This window comes from Pinus tabuliformis, chromosome J (assembly GCF_031772625.1).
Source record: "Pinus tabuliformis cultivar Carrire ecotype Pingquan chromosome J, CPIR1, whole genome shotgun sequence".
Lineage (NCBI taxonomy): Eukaryota > Viridiplantae > Streptophyta > Pinopsida > Pinales > Pinaceae > Pinus > Pinus tabuliformis.
In genome coordinates, this window is record NC_142295.1 from 40,534,278 (window position 1) to 40,545,599 (window position 11,322).

An 11,322-nucleotide genomic window follows, 5' to 3' on the forward strand; every position below is an offset into this window, starting at 1 on the left:
GTCACGGTTATTGTTTTGTAAATCATTTGTTGCATTTTAAAATGTAAAAGTGATGATGTGTTTTCCATCACTTGTTCAGCAACAATGATGTTTGGTCATATTTTGAGTTGCATGATAAACTGTGAAAGTGATGTCGTGTTTCCATCACTTGTCAAAGCAAATAGTGTTTTGCCTTATCTTTGTAAATCATGTGTTGCAGTGATGATGTGTTTTCCATCACTTGTTGGAGAAACAATGATATGTTGGCCTTGTTTTCGTAGCTGGGGTATTGTTTCCATTTCGATGTAAACTTGACCACCGAGTATGTGTTATAAACTTGTGGAAAGTATGCGACGCTTGGGTCATTAGTTGGTCATGAAAGTCAAGCATGTAATTTGCAAAAATAATGTACTAGAGGTTGTAGGTGTAGGCTCATCGCTTAAGGCTCCGAAGAGCAAAGGTGAAGGAGATGGAAGTGAGACCTTTCAGGACACTTGTGATGCAGACAAGGTACAGAGAAGTTGCAGAGTATTTTTCATGCTTTTGGAGGACCAAAAGCTCCTCAGTGGAGAGGATTGATCTAGGTGGATCTCCAGACACCAGTGGCATGGAAAAGGCTCAAAATTCAAAGTGTTAGAAAGATGACTAACTTGACATCAGATCGAAGCGCTCGTTGCCCTGATTCCAACGATGCGAATGCCACTCCAATCTGAGTCCAGATGACGAAGATAGAGGCAGTCAAAGTTGGGTTGAATTTTGCTAACTCGGCAAGATTAATGAAGATACAATTTGGACTTTTTCTGGCGGATGGAATCCGGCCAACTCCAGCTAGATTCCGGGTGAAATTGTTGCCTGGTTAAAATGACTCCTTTGGCCAAAATTGGGATTTTAAAAAATGGCATGTTGTTTTTTTATAACAAAAAAAATTATAAAAAAAAAGGTGGCAAGCCACCAAACCCACCACCCCAATCCTTCAACATTTATTTATGGAGGGGTGGGCCACAATCCTTGGCCCCTCCCCCCATGCCACGGGATTGTGCGCATATGGTGGGCCGGCCCTTGGGGTGCGGACCCAACCTCAACCCTCTGCATATTAATAAGGATATGACACTTGGAGAGGGGATAGGTGAGGTGGGCCGGCCACCCAAGGCGGACCTCACTTCCCATTAAAAAAAATTTGTTATGTAAAAAAAAGGAGGAGGCGGGGTTTGACTGCCCAACCTCCTCTGTAACAAATGTATCTTAAACCAACTTCACCCAACGGAATTCATTGATTAATTCGCCACAGAATTGATATAAAACTCATTTGCACAGTGCGCTTGGGAAGCATGGAGGACCAGGAGCGGGCATGGAAATCGAGGCGAATTTTTAATTAATTTATTGCAAGTGGAACCATGACTGAGCGAAATTTCCAGGAGGGTGAAATTTTTGCAGTGTCCAAATTGGACAAATTTTATGTCGATCTTACACCTCTCAGCAACACGAACCTGATGGTGTGGTCAGTTTCCTGATCTGAGTAGCCAATTTGCAGAGGATCCGGAGGAGGGAATCTTTGAGGAATCTAGGGGGAATCTAAAAGATTCCTTGAGCCATAGATTTTCACTTTCTCAGAATTCAGAAATTTGACAGTCGATTTTGCACTATTCGATGCCACAAATCTGATGGTGCATTCAGATTTTTCATTTTCTCATTTCATTTTCTAACCACTTTTCAAAGTGGAGTGAAGGTGTCAGCATTCATGTGCGAGCAGTCGTTTCCATGCGATTCGATGCCATGAGATCGATGGTACGAACAACTTCAGCAATTTGACATCCTTTTCTTCAGATGGCCCTTGGATGTGACGTATATGAAGTGTGTTCATGTACTTCTTTTGCTATGCATTATGCTACACAGATCCCTTTTTGATGTTTGATGTGGGATCCTATTTCTTACTTGTCTCATGATTCCTGCTTGATGTGATGCGGAATCAGCTGTGTGATGTACTTGTTGTCATGATTCGTCATGTTTTGTTTGAGATCCCTTTGTTGTATGTTGATGGGATACTCATGTGTCGCCATGCATGTTTGCATTGAGATCCCTTTTATGCCATGTTGGTGGGATGTTCATTATCATCATGCATGAGTTTTTGTCATACTGATAGGAGTCCTTTTTGACTGAGAGTTCCTGTAGTGGAACATCTCTTGGAGCCACTCCTGCGTGAGGGAATTTTCCTTGTATGATAGTGACATCACCTCTTATGTACATCATGACTATTGACATCACTTAATGCAGCGGCCTACACCATCTTGACACCGAGGCCCGAAGATGTAGTCCCTCTTGGACGAACTCCATTATCAACTACTTATGTTTTCATGTGTTGATGAATGTCATGTTTTTCATGTGTTGATGAATGTCATGTTCCTCTTCTTTACAACATGTACATGTATTCATTTATGTTCTTTTAAAAATGCAATTTAACACATCACAAAAGTAAAAGTTCTTGGAAGGGTCCTTTGCCATACCTAGACCTAGATCATCCCTCGAGGCACCAGATCTATTATATGGCCCCATGAACTCGCTTATGTGTTCACGGCTCATTGGAAGTCAAACTCTAAAGGGGGTCTTCAAAAACCACCATGTGAGAAGCCCGACACCATTTTTGAAAACTGGAGAATGAAAGTTTTTTTCATAACCATCGTATAATGGTTGCTGATAGATATTGTGTCAAAGAAATACAAACAAGGTGCACAATGGCATATAAGTCAACTTAATTCATTGACCATGGAATTCAATCACCCCTTGGACTTTGGGAAACATAAGTTTTCAAATAAGGACGGAGCCGTGATCGCAGGCCCCCCCCACCACTCTGGTTCTCGTATGATGTTGTAGGGGAACCCTACCGACAATTAGAAATAGCCACAGATCAAACATGAAATGATTTTTTCCATATAATTATTTTGACAAAACTAAGAGCGGAATGTGAAGTGTGGACACCCATCCCCTCCTCTGTTAACGTCACAATGGGAGGGACCCCACTCTCAATGTCATCCATTGATTACAATGGGATTATCAGAGTCTTTGAACACACAAGAAATCACTATAATCACTTGGAAGAATACCCACTCTCTAAGAGTAAGTAGTGTTGAGTAAGCTAGTAATACATTGCTTATTTCTAAGCATGAACAAAATATGGTTGACAAAGGACACATAGAAGTAATTTGTAATAATTGGTGAATGGTGGATCCATATCTGAGATTTTTTATTTCAAGCAAATTGTCATGTTCATTTCTCTATGCATAGGAACCTCCAAATTAGAACCTTTGTTACCAAAATTCATCCCTTGTTCTGGTTCCGCAAAGTTTCAACCCAAATCTACGTCTTTTGCAACTATATCCCTTTGTATCCATAAATCAATTATCTCGCGCATATCACATCTAGTGAAACAATACAAACTCATCTCAACCGGGCTCAACACATTTAGACACCTAATGTTCCACCACAATTTTCAAAACCATGTATCAGATCATCCACAAAGAAGTTTCGACACAACTCCTTTGGAACCTGATGTAAAATAAAATGAGCCCGCGTCGACATAGTGGTGGGGATCAACCCACTCATCAAGTAATCACCCACCCTTATTTCACACCCGATATACATTGTCCATTGTTAATTTAGATAGTTAAATGTGTGAAAAGAGAGGAACATGCAAAAGAGACATTCACACTTTTGCACCTCTTGCATAACACTTCTAGAACAAAAATACATAGTGCTTAGAACTTGTCTAAACAAAATCCCTTACACTTAAAAAACAACTCTAAAAAATCAAGACCACATTTGACCCATAAAAACTTGTTCAAATCTTCAAGAAATAAATATAGGAGTCAAAGTTCTGTTGCCTCCAATCTACGTATGAAGCTATTGTGAAACACCTGTTTTTCATAGTAACCTTCAAAGATGGCCACGTTCTGGTGGACATAGAGTAAATTGCTAGAGAAGTGTAGATAGAGTTGCACCAACTCTACTTAATTCGACCCTTGGGGACACGTTTTACATCATCCCACAGTTTTCCTAGCCTCGCATGAGAATTCTATGCCACGTCAAGCATCCACATCATCCATTGTGTATGTGGAAATCTGTTTATTGCACATGGGGAACTATAACATGTCATTGCCACACAAAAGTTTATAATAAAAAAAGAAACTAACAAGGTGTAATCCCATCAAGAACTAATCTTCCTTGGGAAAAATAATCCCAAATTATTTTGGAAGGAGCTCCAACCGGAAAAGATACAAATTGGAAATAATATTACAACTTCTAAATGGTTTGATTATGCAAGACAACTCTATGAGCAGGTTCCCAAGGTTGACCCTCCCCCCTTGGTCAACATTGATACTGCACTCTTCATGGTACAAGAGGTATAGATGGGTATCAAGAAGCTGGGCGTTGGAAAAGCAAAAGACTTAGCTAAACTCCAAGCAGAATATCTAAAGTGGGGCTCAAAGATTCTTGCACCTCACATTACAAAAATCTTCAACAACATCATCCAACAAGGGCTCCCCACAGATTGGTCAAATAGTCTGGCAATACCTCTTTTCAAGAGCGGTGACATTAATAATCCCTCCAATTATAGGACGATCATGGTAAACCCTTTGTTTGCAAAGCTATTTGGAAGCATGCTAGAAAACAGAATTAGCAAGTGGGCAGAAGAAAGAGATAAGCGTGCTAAAGGGCAAGCAGGTTTTAGACCTAAACATTCCACAGTTGATCATTGCATAACTTTAAGGCACATCATTGAAAAAGTTTGGGAGAAAAAGGAAGAAGCCTTTTGTTGCTTTGTTGATTTCAGAAAAGCATTTGACTTGGTTCCTAGGGATAAACTTTGGCAGAGAATGGAGGAACTTGGGGTTCCTAAACATTTGAGAGTAGTTGTGCATAGGTTGTATGAAGATGTGAAAGTCAAAATTAGAACTTCAGTAGGCATTTCTGAAAGTTTTAGAAGCGATATCGGGGTCAAGCAAGGTTGCCCACTGTCTCCTACCCTTTTTGGTTTATATATCGACAAGCTTGAGGAGTGGTTAAATTCGCAAGGGGGTGATGGTATCTCTTTGTGAAAGTTTGTTATAAGGCTTCTTTTGTATGCAAATGACCTTATTTTGATTGCTAAATCGGCTCTTGATTTGCAAGAGCGCTTACTATCCCTTAAGTATTTTTGTAGAAGTGTGGGGATGCAAGTTAATATCAACAAAACGAAAGTAGTGGTCTTCTCTAAGAAAAGAAAACATAACCAACATCAATTCTACTTTGAAGGCAACATTCTGGAAGAAATTGCGGATTACAAATACCTCGGGATTGACTTCAACAAAAATCTAAGCTGGAATGGTTGTAGAAAGAAAAGAACTTTGGGGGGTTGGAAAGCATTTTATGCTTTTCAAAATAGGTGTAGAGAGGCAGAGTTATGGGACTGGAAGACCACTCAAACTCTTTTGGGCTTCTAGTGATTCCAGTGATTCTCTATGGTTGTGAACTGTGAGCTAGAAGTACCTCCGACATGCAATGGAGAGAAATTGAGAAAATTCAGAAGCGTTTGATTACAAACAAATTTAACATGAAAAGTGTAGTTCCTTATGATCTCTTGTTAAGTGAAACGGGGACTGCTCCTATTGAAGCAATTGCTATGGTGTGAGTCATAAGGTATTTAAAAAAAATTGAGCAAATGGAAGATGGTAGATGGCCTAAGGTTGTCTTTAATGATAGATTGTGCAAGAGCAAAAAAACTTGGATGCAGCAAAATAACAAATGGTTTAGTAAATGGGGTATTTGCTTGAACATGTGTCCCATAAACAACAAAGAGATAAAAGCTTTTGTTATGGAAAAGTTTCACAATGTACTTGGGATAAGGAGCTAGGAAGAAAGAAAAATTACTATATTGAAGTGTTTAATCCCACTCATAATCATCAACCAAAAGCATACATAGAGGCCAATATCTCTTGGAGAGCCAAAATTTTTATTGCTCAATTAAGGACTAATTCTCATCAACTTCGTTGTGAAACAGGGCACTGGAAAAGGCCAAAGGAAGTGTGGGAGGAAAAGGTATGCATTTTTTGTTCTTCCGGAAAAGTGGAAACAAAAAAACATTTCATTTTAGAATGTGAGGCCTTCAAAGACAATAGGGAAAGTTATGCCGATATGTTGGCAGTGAGCTCTTGGGATAATCTATTTAGCGAGGGGTTTGTCGAGAAGCTGGGAGCATTTATTGTGAATCTTCGTAGAAAAAAGGCTGAATACATCAAACAGATGAAGAAGCAATATGTTCCATATGCTATCTTTAGTCTCGTGGACATTAAAATAATTTCTTTCTTTTTTTCAACACATCTCTTCATAACCACATAATTTGATCTTACTCAACAACAATTAACTAACTTTATTATTCCCAATCTCCCTACGGTCCAAAGAAACATTACAGTAAAATTCTCAATCAATTACCGTTTTCATCTAATTTATAAGAAAGTGGTTTGCTCATAAAAGCTTAATTTACGATTTATAAGTATTGAATAAAATATTAATAAAGTAATAACCCGTTGTAATGTGGAAAGGTAACCACACAAGGTTTTATAGTTGAGATAAGGAGCACGTGCCCAAGTGCAAAGCCCCCAAAAGTGACCAAGTGTTGGATAAATAACATCGGGTCTTAAGGTAAGAATGAAATTGACTCTATCAAGTTACTCAATGTGAAAATGGTCCTCTACTTGGATTATGTGGCATCACATGATTGGCCATCAGGTTCTTTTGAGTTTTTGCCCAATCATGCCAAATCATGAAGGATCTATCATGTTAATTGTTACACCAGCTTTTGATTTCCCAAATATTTATGTGATTTTTTATTTTCATTTCCATTGTTTTTATATGATGAAAGTGATATTAGAAACGAGGACCAATATAATATAGTGAGGACGTAGATCGAATATTTATTTGTTGAGCAGCCATGAACAACAATGATCTGAAATTTTTACTTGAAATTAAAATGTTTAATTTCATGTGTGTAGAAGAAATTTTCCTATAGACACTCATTCTCCCACATATACCCCTCTTCCGAACATCCACATCATCCATTGTCCATCTAGAAATTTGTGATTATTGTGCGTAAGGCACGGTAGGATGTCAGTGCCATACAAAAGATTATAACAAAAAAGAAACTAGTTGCCTGTAATCCCATCACCACATCTCTTTGTAACCATGGATTTATTTATTATTTAACAATAATTAACTATTTTTATTATTCTCGATCTCATTAGGGTCCAAAGAAGCGTTATGTTAAAATTCCCAATCTATTACCATTCCATCTAATTTATAAGAAAGTGGTTTGGTCGTAAAAGCTTAATTTACAACTTTTACATGTTGAATAAAATATTAATAAGGTAATAGCCCATTGTAATAGCCCATTGTAATGCTAGTAGTAGCCATGGTAGGTTTTATAATTGAGATAAGTGAGGAGCAAGTGGCAGAATCGAAAGGAACCCAAAGTGGTCAAAGGGTGGGCAAGGCACATTGGGCCATAAAGTAAAAACAAATTTAACTATGTCAAGTTAACTGATGTGAAATACAGGTTTACTATTTGGATTATGTGGTGTCGCTTGATTGACCATTGGGTTCTTTTGAGTTTTTTTCCAAACTGTGAATTGTTTATCATGTTAATTGTTGTATTTTTTTTTTGATTTCTCAATTATTTGTGTGGTTATTTATTCTCACAGTCATTTCTTTTATACGATGAAAGTGATATCATAACATAGGGGCGAATAGAATATTGTAAGGACATAGATGAAAGATTCATTTATTAAGTAACCATGAGAAGTTTCCACTTAAAGTTATAAATTCATGTGAAGAAAGTTTTCACTGCACACTTCTCACGCACATACACCTTCTTCTACACATCCTTTATTCCACACACATCTATTGCTTCATATACTTGTTCTTCCTCACAACTAAATGTGTAAAAGTTTAAAATGAAATGAGAGGTAAAATGTTTATAATGAAATAATATAACCCAGGGATAACTGACCATGATTACGGATGCCTTATGCCCAGGGCTTATATAAAGGATTTGAGTAGAGCACTAGTAGAGTTAAGATTAAGTGTGTTAGTGTTAGTGCATTAGCAGAGTTAAGATTAAGTGTGTTAGTGTTAGTGCACTCACTCCCAATGACTATTTACAAAATTAACCTTTTTCACATTTTAAAATAATTTGTCTCGCAATGCCAAATAAATATCTAAAATAAATTTCCAAATAAAAAAAAGTGCGAGAAAAAATGTGCATATTATTACGAATCCATTTTATTTTGGATTTAAATAACTTTGAAAAATGAGGAAAGTGGGAGCGAAAGTTCATATTAGTATAAATCTCATTTATCTTGGATCTAAGCACAAATTTTTATTTGAATTATTTCTCAAATTCATTTTAATTTATTATTTGTTTATTTAAAAAAAAATAAAAAAAAATGATTTCTTTGATTTTTTTAAAATATTTTAAATTGATAAAATAGAAAATATTAATATTATACCATTATTTTTAATAAAAATATTTGAAATATCAAAATGTTTTTTACATAAATGGTATTTAATTTTATTTAATGAAAATGGTTTTATTGAAAAAAAAAAAAAACCCACCAAAACTCATAAAACATGGCAAAAGAAATCCTTGCTTCATCGCTTTATATTGTATATGCATATTATGTACCACACTTTTCAATAATGTGATGTAACTATATATGCATTAGAGACCTATATTAGACATTTATTTGAACTTAATACCACAACCAAACATTTATTCCACCTCAGCCATATTACTGACCTTAGCGAGAGAGTGCTTACGCCTAGAGCACATTAGCTTATTCTAAACAATATATAGTGCATAAAAGGATGAATTACTTAACAATCGACAAAGGTGTATGTGGTATACAGATGCCAAAGGTAGAAAAACAAAATTCATAAAAATTCATTAGAGACCTATATTATATCATTTATTTGAACTTAATACCACAACCGAACATTTATTCCACGTTAGCCATATTACTGACCTTTTCAGGCGAAGCCATATTACTGACCTTAGCGAGAGAGTGCTTACGCCTAGAGCACATTAGCGACCTCGCTTTTTATTCTAAACAATATATAGTGCATATAAGGATGATGATCAGTAGAGGAATTACTCAACAATTGACAAAGGTGTATGTAGTATACAGATGCCCAGCATTATATCCTGCTCGGTTACTGTCAATTGCATTAAAAGCATCGGTTTCAAGATCCAACCCTCCGTTTGAGCACTGGTCCAAAATACGCACTGTTACGCTTTGTTGAGTTGAAGGATTGGTCACCTGATATCAACATTTCCATATCTAAACATCAATTCTTCAACACATGATTACAAATCTCAAATATAGTAATTAACTCGGTCACTTACACTTAAGCACTTCCCGCACAACGAAGGCCCCATGGGACCGCCAGCTTGACCACAGAAGGCAGTCCATTTGTACTGGCTGCGCCACTGCAGGGACTGACCAGAGTCATATGTTGCGCAGTAGAGGCCGTCCAGGGCGTAATTATTGGCCGACGGGTTGTAGTCATTGTACGTTGTGTACGTGTTACTCTGCGTTTGTGCTGAAACGCCCGCCACCTGAAACACAGCAACAAGCAGACTGCATAGTGCTAGAACGCTTATCCATCCCGCAAGTTTGGAAGCCATGGATATAATATGAAGTTCTAAAAGAGAAAATTTAACGCCTGCTATATGAAAAAATATATGGACTCTGCGGAGTTTGGGATTGGTATGGCATTTTAAGGCCTGAGAGATGTATTTATATATACAAGACGCTGCGAAAATTCAAGCAATAATGTAAGATTTTTCTACTCGGTCTGAGCGGATATAGACTTTACCGGTCCAAAATCCCTGAGCTTATCTCGATTGCTGATTCCCGGCAATCGGACGGACATGGGTCAAATAATTTACCGCGCCATGTCCGTTTGATAGCCGAATATTCTGTGAGTCAGCAATGGAGATAAAGATGCCCGTCTAGGACGGACATGGGTCAAATAATTTACCGCGCCATGTCCGTTTGATAGCCGAATATTCTGTGAGTCAGCAATGGAGATAAAGATGCCCGTCTAACACGGCAGGGAAGACTGGCAGGGAAGACTGGAGTAAAGAGTTTTCCAGGTGTAATACGGCACGTCTCCTGGGGCGGCTAAAGAATGCGAGATCCAGTCAAGAGTTTTCCGGGTGTAATACGGCACGTCTCCCGGGGCGGCTAAAGAATGCGAGATCCAAATCGAGTCTCATTATATTTATCCCCTTGGTCAAAATGTGTGGTAAATAATCACATGGTTCCGATAAACGTGGATTGATCACCGGGGTTCATCCTTCTTTGTACGTATATATATATGTACATAAAAGCAAGAGTTCCACATACCCTCAAATTGAACCATCTTCTTTGAAAATGTAGATAAACACAAGAGACTTTATGATTTGTTGAATATGTACGTGATTATCTATATTACCCGTACATATTGAACCAGTTTGAAAATGCGTAGTTAATGAGGTGGAGGAATTGCTTGGAAAGTTATGGAAATTCCGGTTATATTTAGAGAAAATCCAGCGAGGATTTTTGTAAATCCAAGTTATAGTTGTTAAACTTCAAAATTTTAGGTGTCTGGTGCTGAATCTATTTCCATCATCAAAAACACTATTCAAGCACTCCCTCTACAAAATTTTTTGAAATTTTTTACCCGGATTCTGACCATTTTTAGCCGTCGAAGCAATTCCTCCGCCTTGTAAGAAGACTCCGTTTGAAAATGTAGATAAACACAAGAGACTTTATGAATTGTTGAATATGTACGTGATTATCTATATTACCTGCAGCCGTGTTGAGGTCTCACGAAGCATCCATTTTGAAACCCAGCTGATGGTAGGTGGAAGAGGATATGGCAAGGGCGTTGTCTTCTTACCAGGCTCCCAACGTTCCCCTTTCTTACTCAGTTTTCTTCGCTTATGTCTTTCTAGTATATAGGTGTAAATGTTTTCATGCTTTAGAATTTAAAATTTAGGTTGAGGTCTCACGAAGCATCCATTTTGAAACCCAACTAATAATAGAGAATTTCATGGAGAGGTGAAACCCAACTAATAATAGAGAATTTCATGGAGACGTGGAAGAGGGTAGGGCAAGGGCGTTGTCTTCTTCCCTGGCTCCCAATGTTCCCCTTTCTCACTGACTTTTCTTGGCTTATGTCTAGTATATAGGTGTAAATGTTTTCATGGTTTAGAATTTAAAATTTAAGTTTTTGTCAGTTGATTATATATATATATATTTCGTGTTTTTA

General features: G+C 37.5%; 1 protein-coding gene across 1 annotated transcript; it reads right to left on the reverse strand.

The window, feature by feature from the left end:
* Positions 1-8,936: 8,936 nt before the first annotated feature.
* Positions 8,937-9,786, reverse strand: LOC149225366 (pathogenesis-related protein PR-4-like). Its single transcript, XM_089377069.1, has 2 exons — positions 9,410-9,786; positions 8,937-9,323 (listed from the first exon to the last, which is right to left on the reverse strand). The coding sequence occupies exons 1-2, from the start codon at positions 9,689-9,691 to the stop codon at positions 9,159-9,161; spliced, it is 447 nt and encodes a 148-aa protein (XP_089233195.1). The 5' UTR covers positions 9,692-9,786; the 3' UTR covers positions 8,937-9,158.
* Positions 9,787-11,322: the final 1,536 nt, after the last annotated feature.

Coding starts and splice junctions, on each gene's coding strand:
- LOC149225366 (XM_089377069.1), bottom strand. CDS start 9,691: ATGGCTTCCAAACTTGCGGGATGGATAAGCGTTCTAGCACTATGCAGT. Junction 9,324..9,409: donor TGTGCGGGAAGTGCTTAAGT/GTAAGTGACCGA, acceptor TGTTGATATCAG/GTGACCAATCCTTCAACTCA.